Consider the following 18,287-nt stretch of genomic DNA (forward strand, 5'->3'; position numbering starts at 1 on the left):
CACCCCTTCTCAGCCAATCTCTACCATAACCTCACCCTCTTTGAGATCTAACTAGAGAGAAATTGACCATGCATCCAAATTATGATAGTTCAAGTATAAACAACATGCAACAACAAGACTACTTCCACTTAAACCCCTATTACAACAACTTAAACCCTTCAACCAATAACAATCTCAATCTTCTCTCATACCCTCAAATTCAAGAACTCAATAATCTACAATCTCCAGCAAGCAACAACAACTCTACCACGTCCGATGAAGCAACTGAAGAGACATTCGTCATCAGCGAGAGAAAGCAAAGACGTATGGTATCTAACAGAGAATCAGCAAGAAGGTCAAGAATGAGAAAGCAAAGACACTTAGATGAGCTTCTCTCGCAGGTTGCTTGGCTTCGAAGCGAGAACCACCAGATTTTAGAAAAGCTTAACCAAGCCTCGGATAGCAATGATCTTGTTCTTCAAGAGAACTTGAGTCTTAAAGAGGAAAACTTGGAACTTCAACAAGTTATCACATCTATGAAGAAGCTTGAAGGGGGAAGCACAAGTTTCCGTGGTAGATACTGTTCTTCTTCCTTGGATCATGACTTGGATCAAGACTTCTCTTGTATTACAAATGATCCAAGGACTCATCATCCGTCATGAGTTGTTTGTGATCGAACTTAATAAGTTTCAGCCCATATATTTCTAGGCTGAGAATAAAGCGGATTTCTTATGTATTTTTCACTGAGCTAGCACCGTTGATAAATTATTTTTTAACGGTTTAACTACGTACTAAAGTTTGTGTTATCTTTTGATGAATAGTGAATTTGAAGATTACGTCTATGAGTTATATCTATTGTAGTTTGTATAAACCAAAAAAAAAAAAAAGATAACTGGAGATGATGGCTATTTCTTCTTTCACTTGAAGATGATGGATGATAAATAATTGGTGATATAATTTTAAAGTTGTAAACAAGAAACAAAAAGGTGGTAATTATATTCTACATGTATATTTTTGGGAGCAAAAACAATGTATTTATATATACGTGCATACGAAAAGAAAACACATAAGTACCACCAGCTCTCCTTACCCAAGAGAAAGTAACTTGATAATTTCTGTAATTCTTTTCGACGGACATATATATCAATGAGCTGGAATTGGTTTCTGAAAATTTACGTATACGTAAAATAATGATCGATCGTCTTCTATATGTGAATTATTGCCTTTTATTTCAACGGTGAATAACAACTACAAGCTGGGGATTGCCTATATATGAGTATGCGTTTCAAACTTTCAATCTCAATAAGTGATTTGGACCAATTAAATGATCTTTGATATATATATGAGTTCACTTCTCAACCTCATAGATGTAAGGATAGATGTAAGGTCCAGAGAAATAAGATACAATTTGATCATGTAACCATTGTCAAAGGGTTGCAACTCAAAATTTGGTTTCAAAATGCAAGAAAATTACTTGATAATATACAAAATGAGATATTAAGGAGCTATATTATAAAAAGAAACAAAAGACGTGAAAAATCCCTAATATTAACGTTGAGATCAGACCGGAGACTTGTCATTCTCCTCCTCCTCCTCCTCGGGGAACATTCCTTTCAAGAGAAAGGTATTGAGAAGCAGCAAGGCAGCTAGGCCATAAGCAGTCCAAACAGGTAACTGGTAACTTAAATACCCAACCAAACACAACATCAAATACGCGTGGACAACATGTTGTATATAGACAGATTTTAAAGGCGTAGAGAGTTGAAAGACGGCCAAATATCCAGCGAAAATCATAAAATTGCAGATACAAAACTCTATCATGCGAAAGTAGGAGCATGTGGAGCACATCATGATCATCATAAACCCGACGGCGTAAGGAAAATAATGTCTTGTAGCTCCCGAGTTGTGATGAGTTGGTTTAGGTCTAGGTGTTGGAACAGGAACATAAAACGAGCTCACCACCTTAAACGCAATATAAGAGAACGGTGGTACTGAGCATATCCCTAAGGCACTTGATTCGTCTTTCAAAGTACTGGACCACGAAGAAGTAGCCAGGAGTGCGACAATTAACCTAGTTAACCAACCCACGCATACTAACGTGCCTATTCCTCGATATAACCATCTCGTTTTTGAGCAGTTCACTCCTTTGATTATTATCGTTTCACAACTCATGTTCGATGGCTAGAATTGTGATGATGATAAAGGAAGTTTGGCCCCTCTCTAATCCTTTTATAAAGACTTTCATCCGAGGAAGTCTATTAGGACTAGGAAACATTTACCCTAAATCAACTATGAAAACATGTTTGATTATGTTGCCAAGGAGTGAGAGTACTTAATATGGGCCCGTCTCTGATTCTTTGTTTTCTTAATGGGCTTTAACGAGCTTCATCTTTAATAGTAGGCCCAATAAAAGCTGAAATCTGTTGATGGCGGGGGTGGAGGTCAAACTATCTCTCACTTGCAAAGTCACAATCAATCTGGGTGGTTTTTGGATACATTGATCACTAGCATGTGCTTTTCGTATATCTTTACATCTTGTTGGATTATTTGTTTTGTTGGATAACTTGTCTTAGGAACCTATAAGCCTAGATATTAAATATAATTAGATCGTTGCTAATAACATTTACGAGCAAAAGCGAAATCTATTCATCGGAATGTTTATCGAATGGTAGGTACATAAAGACTTGAGCAGCTTAATCATGGAAGAACCTCAGATAAGCTTAGCTATACGGCCCATTCCAGATGGCAAAAGGGCATCCTTAGTTGCAATGTCACTTCTTCTTTTTGATGTCACTTGTCTTTCGTTAATTAGCATATACCTTGGAAAGGTGAGCAAGTACAGCTCTTTATTCTAAAAGATAAGAGCAAGATTCATCATTTGTGTTTATGCGGATGGCCCACTCGTATATATATATATATGTATATTATTATATACTATATACTAAATAGCTTATGGGAATGCATATGCGATGCTTCAGCCACTTCCAATGCCAATTGAGAAGGAGAATATATATTGCTGCAAAAGTGACTTGAGAAGGGGAATATATTGCTGCAAAAGCTTATGGGAATGCATATACTAACTCTATATTCTTTCCATTCTTTCTTAAGCAATATAGACATGCAGTTTAAAAGCCTCAACTTCCATCTTCCCTTCACGCTAATTTGTGACTTTTACTTTTTCACGTCAATATTTTTTTTGTAAAGTCATTATAAGTTTAAAAGTGTTGGCAGTCAAAGTCCTAAACAATCTTCCTTCCCGCCGTCAGAAGTTTGCCTCTCTCTCTCTTTTCTCTCTCTCTAAACGAGGTTAGATTTCCACCATTGCAGTTGTTCTCTCTCTCTCTCTCTCTTTTGTGTAAGCGTTTAGGGTTCATTTTCAATGAAAGCGGCTAGTGAGTATTCCAGAGTTTTTGGCGAGCTAGGGTTTCGTTTCTGAGCTATTTTTATAAGTGTTAGGGACGTTGGAACTTTATATCAAAGCTTAAAGCGTGTTTTTGTTTGGTTGGTGATTTCGTTTTGGTTATGGTTTTGTGAGCGAGCAGGTCAGAAGACATGGAAGAGAAGAAGAATGCAGACGATAGAATCATCAACGACAATATATTGATACCTCCTGCTCCCCCAGTACTAGGCCTTGGGCGTGGTGCTCCTCTTTTGAAACCCACTCCACGACGCCGTGTCAATGGCAACGTACTGTCTCAGCACCCTACCACTACCACTGCAGAGATCGATGAGACCAGGGTCAAGTTTCTGAGGCTTTCACACAGATTAGGGCAAACTCCACGTAACAACGTTGTTGTTGCTCAGTTTTTGTCTAGGGGAAGTAGCCGTGTTGGTGGTGCCGCCATTTCCATGGCGGAACAGCTTGAGAGACAGGATCATCCGCTTGATTTTTCTTGTACGATTATGTTGCTCGGTAAAACCGGTGTTGGCAAGAGTGCTACGATTAATTCTATTTTCGATGATGATCATGAAGTGAAGAAGATGTGTACCACCGATGCGTTCCAGATGGGGACGAAGAGGGTTCAGCTTGTTGAGGGTTTTGTTCAGGGAATCAAAGTCCGGGTGATCGACACTCCAGGCCTCTCACCATCATGGTTTGATCAACACAAAGAACGTGAAAACCCTCAAGTCTATTAGGGCTTTCATCAAAAAAAAAGTCCACCGGATGTTGTTTTATATCTCGATAGGTTGGATACGCAAACGCAAAGCATAGATGACGACATGCTTCTTTTGCGCACCATTACCCATGTTCTTGGACCGTCGATATGGTCTAACGCCATCGTGGGTTTGACTCACGCCGCTTCCGCTCCACCAGATGGCGCTGCCTCTAGCTACGACATGTTTGTAACACGACGTTGTCTTGCCATTCAGCTGGACATTCGCCAAGCAGCTCGAGATTTGCGGCTCGTGAACCCTGTGTCTTTAGTTGAGAACCACCCTGCTTGCAGGACCAACCGGGCGGGTCATAGAGTGTTACCGAATGGTCAAGCGTGGAAGCCTCATTTGCTGTTACTCTAGTTTGCATCCAAGATTCTAGCACAAGAAAATGCATATGATCGTAATTATAATAGTCGACCATTAGTTGTGGAATCCACGGCTCAACCACTGTCACTTTTTCTCTCATCTCTTCTGGAATCACATCAGCTTCCTCCTCCTTTTAAGCGATTGACTGAAGCTGAAATTTCTAGGCTTAGTATCAGAAGGAGCAGTATCGTGTTGAGTTTGAGCACCAGGCGGAACTAGAGATGGAAGAGGAAAACGAGAGACGTCGACCTCATATTACTCTTCCACCTACCATGCCAGTACCTATACTGATATGGTATGACACTAACAATCATCCTGTTCGCACCCATCCACCTATTGAACTCTCCAACCCGTTGCTACGTGTTAATCCAGTCCTGGTTGTTCCGGGGTGGGATCATGATATTGGCTATGATGGTCTAAGTGCTAAAGGGACTTTGGTTAAAGAAAAGATACATATGTCTTACTCGGGCAAAGTGACAGAGAACAACCTCATGAAAATGAAAGGTGCAGACGTGCAGCTGGAAATGGCCAGCTTGGTTGTACATGGAGAGGAGGGTAATAGATCAACCTCCCTAGGTTTCGAGATGCAAAAAAAAGACTTGGGATGAATTGTCTTGCACTCTTCGAAGTGATTCCAATTTTATGAAACACAATGCTGCGGCTGGTCTAGCTACAACGCTCTTGGGTGATTCGGTGTCTGCGGGGGTGAAAGCAGAACGTAAGTTGGTTGCTAATAAAAGGTTCGGAATGGATGTGTGTGGTGGTGGGGCAATGACTTGTCGAGGTGATGCGGCTTATGGGGGTAGTTTAGAAGCTCACTTGCTTGGTAGTTTTTTTTTATCTACTCTGGGACTTTCTGTGGTGGATGGGCATGGGAGTCTTGCTATCGGAGGGAATATTCAGACCCAAGTGCACATAGGACGTTCATCTGATCTAACTGCTCGTGCTAATCTGAACAGCAGAGGGGCAGTGCAAGTAAGCAGTGGCGGAGCCACATGCACTAAGATGGGGGCCACTGAACCCAACAAAATTTTGAAAATTAGTGCAAGTTATTAAACCTTAAGCTTTGTGCCCCCGTTCAAAAATTTATTTTGCCCCCGTATGTCTTTAAGCCCACTTGATAATTTAGAGAACAATATTATATTTAAGCCCACTTGATAGTTTTGTGAATTATAGTTTAAAGCCCACTAATTAAAAAAGCCTAAAATCAAAACTCTGTGTTCTAGTCTTGTCTCCCTCTCATCTTACGAACGTCTTTTGGTTTTCCAGTTCTCAAACTCATCTGTCATACGAAATTCACTTGTATCCAGCAGTTGGTGAGTCATGAATCTCGTCACTTTTGAAGTATTTATTTTTCTTTTTTTAAAAGTTTGATGTAAACTAATAACATGACACTTTTTTGTTAGACAAATCAATGGAAAAATTTCTTAAAAGGCCGTTCATACCAACACCTGAAGACAATTTGGATGATTTGCCATGGGATCCAGCTAAAAGAAAAAAATTACAGCATACCATTCAAATCAAAGAGATGAGGTAAGACGCAAGTATCTAGCTAGAGGTCCTTGTAAACCGTATGGTCATAATTTTCCAAAAAAGATGATTGGAAAATCATTGAGACGCTTTAGCCCTGCTTGGTTTGATCAGTATGGTAATTGGCTTGAATATAGCGTATCGACAGATAGAGCTTATTGCTTGTGTTGTTACTTGTTTAGAGATGATATACATAAACAAGGCGGGAATGATACGTTTGTGACGGAAGGTTTTTCTAGTTGGAATAAATCTGAAAGATTAGCTTCTCATGTGGGTGGTATGAATAGCTTTCACAATATTGCTGTTAAGATGTGTGATTCTTTGATGAAGCAAAACCATTCCATTGCACAAGCTTTTTATAAGCATGATGATGTTGTGAAGAATGAATATCGTCTTCGGTTGAATGCTTCAGTTGATGCTTCTAGATATTTGTTGCGACAAGGAATACCTTTTCGTGCTCATGATGAATCAGAAGATTCTGGTAATAAAGGAAACTTTTTGGAGCTTATAAGATACACGGCAGACCAGAATGAAGCAGTACGTAAGGTTGTTTTGGAGAATGCTCCAAAAAATAACCAAATGACTTCTCCACCGATTCAGAGAGATATTGTTCATTGTTTTGCCGAGGAAGTTGTGAAATCTATTATCGAAGAAGTTGATCATGGCATTTTTGGTCTATTGGTGGATGAATCTGCTGATATTTCTCACAAAGAGCAAATGGCTGTTGTGTTACGTTTTGTCGATAAGAATGGAACAATCAAAGAAAGATTTATTGGTGTGATTCATGTAAAAGAAACTTCTTCTCTGACACTCAAGCTAGCTATTGATGATTTGTTTTCTAAGTATGGATTGAGCTTGAAAAATATAAGGGGTCAAGGTTATGATGGAGCGAGTAATATGAAGGGTGAATTCAATGGTCTCCGGTCTTTGATTTTAAGGGAAAACAGTTCAAGCTATTATGTTCATTGCTTTGCGCATCAACTTCAATTGGTTGTAGTGGCAGTTGCGAAGAAACATTTTGAAGTTGGGGATTTTTTTGATATGATTTCTACATTATTGAATGTAGTTGGAGCTTCTTGCAAACGACAAGATGTGGTTAAAGAAAAATACCGTGAGGAAGTTAAAAAGGGAATTAGCAGTGGTGAAATTAGCACTGGAAAAGGAAAGAATCAAGAGCGTTCTCTTCCAAGGCCATCAAATACTCGCTGGGGTTCTCATCATAAGACATTAGTGCGTTTGGTCGAGTTGTTTTCGATTGTTATTGAGGTGCTTAAGTATATCCAGAATGAAGGCTATGATGACTCCAAGAAACGACAAGCATATGGTCTTCTTAAGTACCTTTGTACGTTTGATTTCGTCTTCTATATGCAATTGATGTTGCTTATTTTGGGATTAACAGAGAATTTATCCATGGCTTTGCAAGAAAAAGATCAAGACATTTTGAATGCTGTTTCATTGGTTGGATCAACTAAACGAGAACTACAAAAGCTTAGAGATGATGGATGGGACTCCCTTATGGTTAGAGTTTCTTCTTTCTGTAAGAAACATGATATTGAAATCATCATGATGGAAGACGAGTTTGTTGGTTCAGGGAGTCGAAGAAAGAAAAGCAACATAACCAATTTACATCATTACAAGATCAGTTGCTTCAATGTTATTTTGGATTTGCAGCTCCAAGAGTTTAATGATCGCTTTACTGAGGTAAACACCCAACTCCTTATTTGTATGGCTTCCTTAAGTCCTACAAATTCGTTCAAGTTGTTTGACAAAGAGAAGCTGATGAAATTGGTTGAGTTTTATCCCGATGATTTTAGTTTTTTTGAGTGTTCTTCTCTTGAGCAGCAACTTGACATATACATTGATAATATAAGAGAGGATGGTCGATTTCATAACTTGGAGAGTCTTGGAGATCTTTCTCGTTTGATGGTGGAAACGCGGAAACATCTTGCACATCCTTTAGTTTACAGACTTTTGAAGTTAGCATTAACTTTACCAGTTGCTACGGCAACTGTCGAGAGATGTTTTTCTGCAATGAAGTTTGTGAAGACAGCGTCGCGCAACCGAATTGGAGATCAATTTTTAAGCGATTGTCTTGTTTGCTTTATTGAGAAGGATTTGTTTGCATCGGTAACAAATGAAACAGTGGTGAAAAAGTTTCAAAACATGGCTGAACGTAGAGTATGTTTGTAATTTTTTTTTAGTAATATTTGTAAGACTATTTCAATTTAAGAAATATTTTGTTTGATATCATATTTTATTTATGCCCCCAATAAAAATATTTCCTGCCTCCGCCACTGCAAGTAAGCATCCGGGCAAACATCTTTGAACTGCTCGAACATGCTATGGCCGTACTTGTTCCTCTATTTAAGAAGCTACTTAGTTATTATTCCCCTAATTAGCACCTAGTTGTTTTTGTTCATGTCTTATCTCTGGATTTTGCATTAAGCCTTGATAAAAATTTATGTTGCAGTTTACTTATTGACGTTAAAGACACCCATCACCGTTGTTGGAAGATATTGATATCACTATTTACTGTTTGTCAATATCTCAATTTTTTTGATAACAAGATTATTACTGAAAGAGACATGACTATTATTGTTCACACACACAGTAATTTACTGTTTACTGTTTATCACACACACACAGTAAGACACAACTATTCAATCTAAAGTCACGACTCTCACACACACCTTTTAGTACAACAGTACAACTTAATAACTAAATAACATACAACCAAAAGCTCAATTACAAACTAACAACCCTCTGGGTAAGCCATATAAATACAAAGCGGTGTCTCTTAACTTACTCCTTTTTTTTTGCACTCTTCCGCACTTTTCCGTGTTCCGTTTATATAATTAGTGACCGATTGTTAAGGATTTTGCTGTATGTAGTTGATAATATCCATTGGGTTTGTCAATGATGGTCTTTATGATTTAGTCACCACTGTTAAGCTGATGAATTCTCTCAAAAGATACGTTGAGTGTTATAAAATCCATATGAATCTAGCCACCAGAGTGGCATAATACATATTCTTCTTGAGACACATAAAATGGATCTCACTCATTCACCGAAGCCAGAAGTGTGACAAAGTTATCAGACCACCAGAAAATGTAGTCTTGTGTAGCACAAACTTATATACCATGCAAGCAAATCAAAGATATCTCCGGATGCATATAATACTGGCATATCATCAACAAAGAACTTGAAGGTAGTTGAGTTTCTACGATCTAACCACAAAATTTAACAAGTTTAAGAACTAGCGAATATCTAAGTGCCAAATGAATGTGAATATTATTGTGATGGATTCGAGATATCAAGTGAAAGTGGATAAAAGTGATTGCCTTTTGCCAAAATTCACTGCACTTTTGCACTTTTTCCTTAGACAATTTCTCAGAGCCATGTAAAGTGGAGAATCCGCACAAAACTTAAAATACAAAGCTTTATATGGTCCCTGAACTCTTGTTCTCTTCTCTTTTTCTCAAGAAAACAAGCACTTATCCTTAAATCTCAAAAAAAATAAAGTATTAGCAACCATATAAATTGATAAATGATAAAAACACATAACCGATATAATGTTCATCTCTCTATCTCTGAAATTGAGTCATAATTTTTTAAAAAATTGCAAATTACATACAAGGCCTCCAAAACATGTGAGAGAAGTTTCAAAACCACAGTAGACAAAAGATATATAATAAGCAAACCACTTCTTTCTTGAACCGCAGGTGAAAAAAGGCTAACCACATATCACTCTTCATGAGCTAGAACCACGTTAAAATCTCCACTATTTTCCATTATTAAAGCGGTAAAAGCATAGATGCCTCAGATTTATTTACTTACTTAATTATACGGTATAGATATCAAACTTTAGCAGATAATTTAAGGAACCTAGAGAGTCTTTTCTTTTAGATATCAATGATAATGAAACCATTCCATAACATTTCTCCATGCCATTACATTCCTCATAAAAACAGTAAATAACAAGAAGTCAAAGTGTATCATAGTTCAAACTCTTCCCTTATTTGAAAGAGTATGTTATTTGAAAGTGTAACAAGAAGTCAAAGTGAATCAATACGAGACCACTAGCCGGATACGAAACAATATCAAGACCTAGACCCTAGACAATAGGGAACCAAACTGAATTATTGCAAGAGTCACAAAAGCAGTAGGGATCAAACTACTCGGGAACTCCATTCGTCTGAAAAAATTGGATATCCTAGAGGAGAAGGGCACATGATCTAGATGTTGAAGTCCATATGTCCTCATCATGTCCGGAACAGAATCCAAACGTCCAAGTGGGACCAAATCTTCAACAAAAGGAGATATCACACAAATATCTCTATGAACGCAGTGAACTACATCTGTCTCTGGGTAATATTTGAACAACCTCTTGCAGTTGTCATGGAAAAAAAGATTTCCTTGCTTAGAAACCGCCACTGGCCTAGCCCAAAACCATAAAGGGAAAACGCCGTCGTAACGGTGCTCGGAAGGGAATAAACGTATGGTATAAATCACGCTCCATGCTTCATCTTGTGGTACATGCATGCACCATATCTTCACATTCCAATGATGATTACTAAAATAGGTTGCGGCTAAGGCCAGCCGGTTTTCAAGGTTTGCTACTTGGCATGAAGTTCCTAGTGTTCCCTGCGGTAGTGTAAGGTCACGCCACTCTTCTGTGTGAAGATTCAAAGCTAAAAGTTTGTGCCGAGGAATTACTTCTACCCAGTAGATGGACCCATTCACACATGTCGACTTCCATCTAAACCCTAACACATAAGGAGGTGGACTCAGTCTCCTCCATCTCCCAATGTTAACATCAAGAATCTCGCTACGACGAATCTCCAAATCATCGTTAAAACATATCCTCACCATCTTATATCTCTCAGTGATATTGTCTTTACCGAATCCCATCCTCCAACATCTAGGGAAGATAAGCTCGTTCTCGTCGACCTCGCCGGCTGCAGCCTTGCTGGTAGGTCCCAGCTTCCCCATCCTTGCAGTCTACTACTCATCTTTCTCTCCCTATCAATTTCTCTGCCATGGCCTCTCCGAGCTCCACCTTGCCGTCTCCGTCGAGTAACAGTGGCAAGCTTCAAGATCATCTTCTTCTGACCTTAGGAGCTTCATCAGCAAAGTCTAATGGTGCTATGGGCTCTGAATCCTTGCTCCACCAAGAGGCCAACTCTGCTACTCTGGCCTCTGTCTCTCCTCCTTTGTCTCTGTCTCCATCTGTTGAAGCCAGCGGTACACATGTTTCTCTGCCAGTTCTCAACGCACAAGCAGCTCCACTGGTTTACAAGTGTGATTCACAAGTACCCCATCATGTGCCTGCTCCTCCACTGATTGCTACCCAAGCTTCTCTTTCTCAGTTTGTGCCTTCTTTGGGTTCATGGGCTAAACCACTCATCTTCAAGCCCCCCGTTACTCCTCCTGACCCAAGTACTCTAAGAGGTTACGACCTTGCGCTTGTGGGAAATCAACTTGCTGCTCTTTGGCCAACTCTTAATGATGAAATCTTGAACAAGCAACACAAGAGCAAGCATCCTACTCGCTCCCTGCAGATTCCGATAGAGAAAATGCCACCTCCGGAGCTTAAAGCTGATGGCACTCTCCGCTTCCCATGGGCTGCAAGATTGGGTCCCCAATCACGCAATCTGTATCGGGCAGCTTCACCTACCTACCGATTCGATGGTACACCTGAGGTATCAATCCCTTCTAAAGTCCTTAGATTAGGACCCGAGAATAAGGATGAATATGTTATTGGAAAATTTTATAAATGTTCTTTACCTCCGGGTGGCCTAGTTCATGCTGTAGTCAATAGACTTTGGGGAAGAAGCTGTAAGATTTCTTGTAAGAAGCTTAATGATTCATCGTATATGTTTCATATCCCATATCAACCTACTCGTCAATGGATTATTCAAAGAGGAGTATGCCATATTGACAATTGCTTGCTTTTTGTGTTGCCGTACACTCCAGAGGGTTCATTTAAAATTCCATAAGTTTCAACTCTTCCGGTATGGGTGACTTTGAAGGACATTCCCGACTGCTGCTACTCTAGATTGGGTATTAGTCATGTTGCCTCTGGTCTCGGTGAGCCCATCTTAACACATAAACCTCGTCTAGATCCTACCAACATGGGTGAAGCCAAAGTATTGGTGGAAATGGAATTGGATAAGGACTTTCCAAAGCTTATAGCTCTTGATGATAAACAAGGCAATATTTTTCTGGTTAAGGTTGACTATACTTGGATCCCTACTACTTGTGAGAGGTATGGGTGTTTAGGCCACAAAGAGAAGAGGTGCCTTCAGCATCCCAAAGTTCCAGAGAATTCTACCTTGCCGTCAAATTCAGTGGCTATTAGTGCGGATGTACCTGTTGTGGATATTGACATCATTATTCATCAAAATGAGAATGATGCCCCATCCACTTCAACATTTCAACAAAAATAGCTCACTGACCAAGAAACCACCACTTCTAAAGTTGCTCCAAGCTCAGGTTCGGATTTTGTTACTGATCATGAACCACTGTTTGTTTCCTCAGATGTTTCTACAGAAAGCCAAGTTGCACCTGCTGCATCGCCAAGCTTGATCACTTCTACAGCCATCTTAGCAGATGTTCTATCTGCTCATGCTGCCACTACAACACCCATTATGGAAACTGTTCCATCAAACAATATCAGCAAGGAGGTCCAAAAAACCTCTGTTGTTGACCCTGTAACCACAACACCTAACGCTAATGTATTCGAGAGTCCTTCTTGTTTCTCTGTGCTAGGTGACGTGGATGAAGCTGAGTTAGAGTCAATGGGCTCTCTCAGCTTGACAAGAGGTGGGAGAGAGACAAAACCTCCTATCAAATACCAAGACTTGGAATGGAAGACAATACAATGGAAAGGAAAACATGGTCCGCGTGGCCGAGGATCCAAACGCTAGCTACTGTCTTTTATTTCATAGTTGGTTTTGCTAATTTCTACCTAAGTAGTTTCATAGGTATGAGATTTTAACTATCATAATGTGCTCATGTAAGCTTTATCTCGCTATAGGGTTTTATCACTCTATCCTGTAAACGTTTTATGCTATTTAAATTTGAAAGCCTTTAGTCAAAAAAAAAAACATCTAGGGAAAATCTCAAATCGAGGATCTAAGAAATCACGCGATATCATTGTCTCTGGACCGGAAGAGAATCTAAGAAACACTCCAGTGGAAGGGTTGAAAACTTTGACCCAACCAGGTACGGGGATGCAGACAAGACTGCACATGACAGCGACGACCGTGAGGCGGCGACATTGCTGTGTAAGACATTGCTGTGTAAGTAGACCATCTCTATCTCTTCGTCCATGTGTAATTCATGTTGGATTAGGTTTCGGTCTACTGCCACTATGATTCTCAGTTTCTTTTGAATATTCACCATACGCCTACCCTCGCGAACCTCTTCGACTCCAGTATTGATCTCCATTATTTTGAGACGATTTTGAATTTTAGGATGGATTTCAATGGCAGACCAAGGAAGATCTCTTCTAGTACCTCGGGAACTAGGTACATGGGACTAGGGTTTATGTTGGAATTTGTGATAAAAACAAAAGTACTGAATTTGCTCTAAGAATACGAACAGTCAGAAAGAGTCTGAATAAATAGTTATTGGATCTAAAGAGCTTACATATATGTCTAGTAAATCTTTAAACTTTAAAAAATAGAATGTCAATTAATGGAATGATAGAAGTTATGGAATAAAATTAATGGAATGAAATCATTGCAGAGAAATATTTTTGTAGCAAAATTGGTAACCTTTCAGAGGAATTAAATGGAATGAAATTTATTTTTAATTTAAATTATTAAGAATATGTTAAACTATACCAATAAAACTGTTCAAGTGTTTTCTCAAGAGCGATTAGTTTGATATGGACGTCGTAATTATAAGCCCAATGTGTTAAAGGCCCAGTGGAAAGCGGAAACATGAGTTTCGTGTAAATAACTAAATACGCAAAGCCTTGGAAAAGAGTGATAGGGGAAACCGAAAGTTCAACAGTCAAAATCGAACCAGACCGGTTTAGTCACCAACCGCTTCGGTTTAGCTCTGAGAGTCCGGTCCGTGTCTATGTCAGATCAAAGAGACGAAGACGAAGACGAAGAAGAAGAAGAAGATACATGGCGGGACTTCTAGCTTGGGCTGCTGACGTCGTCGGTAAAAACGGAAAAGACGGATGCGACGAGGAGGAGGATCAGATCCCACTGGTTGTCACGGAGGAGCAGCAGAGATACGTCGACGAGCTCGGCCGAAAAGCGACAACGCTCAGCCGTTCGATCCAAGATCTACGGCTCAGATTGCCTCCGCCGGATATCTCCCAGCGTCTACCTCACCTCCTCGCTCACTCCCTCGCCTCCAACGCCGCTCTCGCTCTCCAGCTCGATTCGCATTCCGCTACTCGTGAACAGGTGCTTCCCTCGATCTCTGCTAATGAATTGGATATGCCTTTGTGGTGATCGATCCTCTTTTGATTTTGCGATTAGGCTCAAGTGAGAGAGCAGACGCTGTTAGAAGAAAACAGTGCGTATGAGAATGCTATATCAATCTGTGAGGCGAGGATAGAAGAGAGAACGCACGAAGCAGATTCACTTCTTAGGAAGTTGAAGGTGTGTAAAGCTGAACTAGATGATTAGATCTTTGTTTAGATTATGAATCTTGGATCTGCTTGGTTTTTAGGAGCTAGAAGATGTTGAGAAGAGCTTGACAGCTGAGCAAGAAGATGCACAAGCTTCTCTAGATGAGAGGTATTACAAAAGCTCTAGCGAATCTCGTGTACCGCCTGCTGATACAGAGGCGGTGAAGTCTGTTATGCTAGAGAAGTTGGAGAGCAAAAAGAACGATTTGGTTAGGTTTCTTCTTTTTTTTGTTTATCTTTCATGGGTATAGGATTCTCTACTCATGTGTGTCTGAGTGTGGTGTAAGTTGTTTTGTCCTTTAGAGTTCAATGGAAGAGAAGGTTCAGGAGTTAGAGAAGAGTTGGGCTGCTATACAGGAAAGAGCACTGAAGCAGCCTTCTCCAGGTACTTTCTCTTCATCAACTTTCTTCATATATAAAGCCAAAAAAAGCAATGTTAGGTAGCTTAATTTCAGGCAGAATCCAATATAGATTTGTTTATGGTTCTGTTAGATAGATTGATAGCTTGAAAAGTTTGATTGACATGATCTGACTGGGAAGGTTTTGCATTCACAGCTCAGAGAGAGAAGACACTGGATAAACAACTTCATACTCTAATCGAGCAATTAGCTGCAAAACAGGTCCATCTCTCGCCAGATCAATCTACATTTTTTCCCCTTTAGACTAAAGAAACCTTTTTCTATGCCTGTCAGGCCCAAGCAGAGGGGATTGTTGGTGAGATTCACTCGAATGAGATGGAGTTAGAAAGACTGAACAGTTTGTGTAGAAGATACGAGAGCTTTAACGTTGAAGGGAACGCTGCAAGGAACAGATTCAAAAGAACAAATTCAGATAGAGGGTTTGGATCAGACCATGAAGTTGATGCTCACTCCTACCTTCCGTATTCATCTGCTACAAGAAATGAGAGTCAGACAAGGCTTATGTATCTCAGGTCAGCCTTTGTCGTCTACATTTTGGCTTTGCAAGTCCTGGTTTTCATCAAGATTTCGTTTTGAGGAGTTATGTACACGTACGAGTACGCTGCTGTGCTTTTAGCTTGCGTAATGGGGTCAAAGCGTTGCATATAAAAATTTATAGGAATACGATGATTGTTCTCAAATAAGACTCCTGGAACTCCTACAGTAATCTATTTTTACAATTTATTTCTTGGTTTTAGATATTGGTCTCATATATCCATTCTTGAGGGATGGTTTTTACTCCGCTGTTCATCATTTATAGCAAATATCATTCCAATTATCAATAGGTCCAAGGGTTTTAAATAGCCTCTTGCGAACATAAGCGAAGAGGGGATCGACACTCGCCAAGCGCCATGGCGAGCTATGTCGATCGCCATGTGTATTACACATGCAAAAATATAATTTTCTATCCTTAAGTAGTAAAAACACAATACTAATTCCATTGATTACATCAAGGTTTAAGCCAAAACACCATACCAAAAATAGTAATATCTAAATAGCAGAACACCAAATCATAATATGGTTAGAATTTCTAACTCAGAAAACTATCAACTGTAAAATTCTGATTCAACCCTAATTGATTCCCTCTTTTCTGAGTTGAAGATCCTATTATTTTCTGCCAGCTTTTTAGTTAAATTAGGGTTTGACGATAGATTATATCATAAAGCACAGCAACTGTATTACACCAAGGTTGGTTTAGTAACCTAAATTAGCACAAACCATGCTGGTTCGTGAAGAATCATTGAAGCGGCGCTTTGCATGCTTTACGTGATACTAGTTTAGCGCTCAATAGCGAGCGCTTTGTGTACCTCGCATGGCCTTGGGGTCTTGAGGCGATGAGGACATCGCTAGACGTCGCCAAACGCCATGGCGAGGGTAGCAAACGCTATTTAAAACCAAGATAGGTCCCGGCATGCACTATTGGATACAATCAGCTCTTAAAGTCACCTTCGTGATGCCTTCTTGTATCCACAGTACAAAGGCAACTCAGTCGTGTTTGGTAAACACAGCATTGGAGATCTAAGAGATAAGACCAGTGGCTGAACTAAATTTCTAGGTGGTCGATCTGACTTGTCCGCTTGGTGGTAATACTCGTCGAGGTCGGAAATTGGGATCTGTATGGTCAGGTTTAATAGTCTTGACTAGAAATGTTGACCACATGGCATTAAGATTGACGTTATAGGATGTGTGTTCTTCCAAGATTGGAAGGGAAGTCATTACTGATTTTAAGTGTCTGAAAGTTCGAATCAAGTGTAATCATCGTGTCTCTGGTTTTACCACCAATTATTAAAAGTTTTAGAACTGAAGCAGCAGAGATCTAACTTTTTAAATCGCGTACCATAAGTAAACAACAAAAAGTAAAGTGAAGTATCAAACTGGAGAGTGAACTAGTCATTAGTAAAAAAATTGGGCAAGAGCTGAAACTTATATACGGGGGTGCCAGAGGATTCTGTGGGAGGGGGAAAGAGAGAGAGAAATAAATTATTTGAGAAATAGATACTAAATCATTAAAAAAATTTATATATTTTCATAAAATAAAGAAATTGATTACGCCGATGAACGAATGGAAAACTAAATAAACATTTACTTTAACAGTAATGATATAAGTGAAATAAAAAAATTCACTTCTTCATAAATGCAAAAACTGTTCAAACTCAACAAGTGAGATTGAAATTGAAGAATCTCAGTATCCAATATTTACAAATCTCAGTATCCAATATTTAGTGAAGAAGATAAACTCTCATAATTAATGATTTAAAATCAATTATTAGTGCTTTGCAATCCAACTAATTTTAAAATTTGAAGATAATTTAAGTTGATGAACTATAAAATTTAATTATCTTAGATACATTTTCTATATATTTTTTAATTAAATATATTAAATCAACCTGTATAAAAATTGCTTAATTATCAAAAATTAACGTAAAGTGAAGCATGAAACTTGAGAGTGAACTAGTCATCTTATACAATAAAGGAGGCTTTGCTCTCTCCTTATTAAACCACGTAAGCAAGAAGGATAGAGCATTTTTTGACACCTGTCAGCTCCTAAAATCATCTTGAGTTAATTTTCGTTGGGCCAGTTCTGATGTCTTGCATTGGTTTTTTTCCAGACTTTTTGTTCATCAGATCTTTACGGTTTATTCTTGGCCTTTTATTCTTCTCAAAAGTTACAAATTAATGGATCATGTTAACCTTTACAGCTTCCTTACTTTATTGCATCCATTTTGGTTTAATGCTTCTATTATAACAGTTCCAATCTTCAAACCTTCAATCATCCTTTTCATCTGATTCACCTCGATATCTTGAAGAACCCATCACCCTGATCATCATTGAAATATCTTTCAGCTTTTCGGTGTTACGAGCAACGAGGAGAATCGTGAGTACTTTCTTTGGCGACTGAAATTAGGTAAGAGTTCGTGCCTATTTTTTTTTTTTTTTTTGACATCCTAAAAATATTTAAATGAGGGTTCTAATCTTTATAATGAATCTATATATATGAATCAGAAGATCCATGTTGATAGAGTCATGATGCAAACGAACGATGGGTCTGAGATATTCATAACAACTAGGATAATCTCTCCAAGGTGAAAATCTCTATAAGGACTCTGATTTCGAAAGGCTTCACTCTGGGATATGTTATG

The 18,287-nt window shown here is 39.0% G+C and overlaps 2 protein-coding genes and 3 pseudogenes across 2 annotated transcripts; 4 read left to right on the plus strand and 1 right to left on the minus strand.

The window, feature by feature from the left end:
• On the plus strand, positions 1 to 821 carry LOC111203928 (basic leucine zipper 43-like). Its single transcript, XM_022698082.2, has one exon. The coding sequence runs from the start codon at positions 69 to 71 to the stop codon at positions 639 to 641; it is 573 nt and encodes a 190-aa protein (XP_022553803.1). The 5' UTR covers positions 1 to 68; the 3' UTR covers positions 642 to 821.
• A 2,080-nt stretch (positions 822 to 2,901) lies between these two features.
• On the plus strand, positions 2,902 to 5,740 carry LOC106441498 (annotated as a pseudogene).
• Positions 5,741 to 5,917: 177 nt separating this feature from the next.
• LOC106441812 lies at positions 5,918 to 8,223 on the plus strand (annotated as a pseudogene).
• A 116-nt stretch (positions 8,224 to 8,339) lies between these two features.
• On the minus strand, positions 8,340 to 13,601 carry LOC106441495 (annotated as a pseudogene).
• A 422-nt stretch (positions 13,602 to 14,023) lies between these two features.
• Positions 14,024 to 15,844, plus strand: LOC106433178. The gene is made up of 6 exons (XM_013874023.3): positions 14,024 to 14,462; positions 14,538 to 14,660; positions 14,731 to 14,898; positions 14,993 to 15,074; positions 15,245 to 15,309; positions 15,382 to 15,844. The coding sequence occupies exons 1-6, from the start codon at positions 14,175 to 14,177 to the stop codon at positions 15,682 to 15,684; spliced, it is 1,029 nt and encodes a 342-aa protein (XP_013729477.2). The 5' UTR covers positions 14,024 to 14,174; the 3' UTR covers positions 15,685 to 15,844.
• Positions 15,845 to 18,287: the final 2,443 nt, after the last annotated feature.

The sequence above is a fragment of the Brassica napus genome, chromosome C3 (assembly GCF_020379485.1).
Source record: "Brassica napus cultivar Da-Ae chromosome C3, Da-Ae, whole genome shotgun sequence".
In the NCBI taxonomy this organism is placed as follows: Eukaryota; Viridiplantae; Streptophyta; class Magnoliopsida; order Brassicales; family Brassicaceae; genus Brassica; species Brassica napus.

Excerpts from the sequence above, each read along its gene's own strand:
- LOC111203928 (XM_022698082.2), top strand. The coding sequence starts at position 69 with ATGCATCCAAATTATGATAGTTCAAGTATAAACAACATGCAACAACAA.
- LOC106433178 (XM_013874023.3), top strand. The coding sequence starts at position 14,175 with ATGGCGGGACTTCTAGCTTGGGCTGCTGACGTCGTCGGTAAAAACGGA. Across the intron at positions 14,463-14,537 it reads ATTCCGCTACTCGTGAACAG|GCTCAAGTGAGAGAGCAGAC; the intron begins GTGCTTCCCTCG and ends TTTTGCGATTAG. Across the intron at positions 14,899-14,992 it reads AGAGCAAAAAGAACGATTTG|AGTTCAATGGAAGAGAAGGT; the intron begins GTTAGGTTTCTT and ends TTTGTCCTTTAG.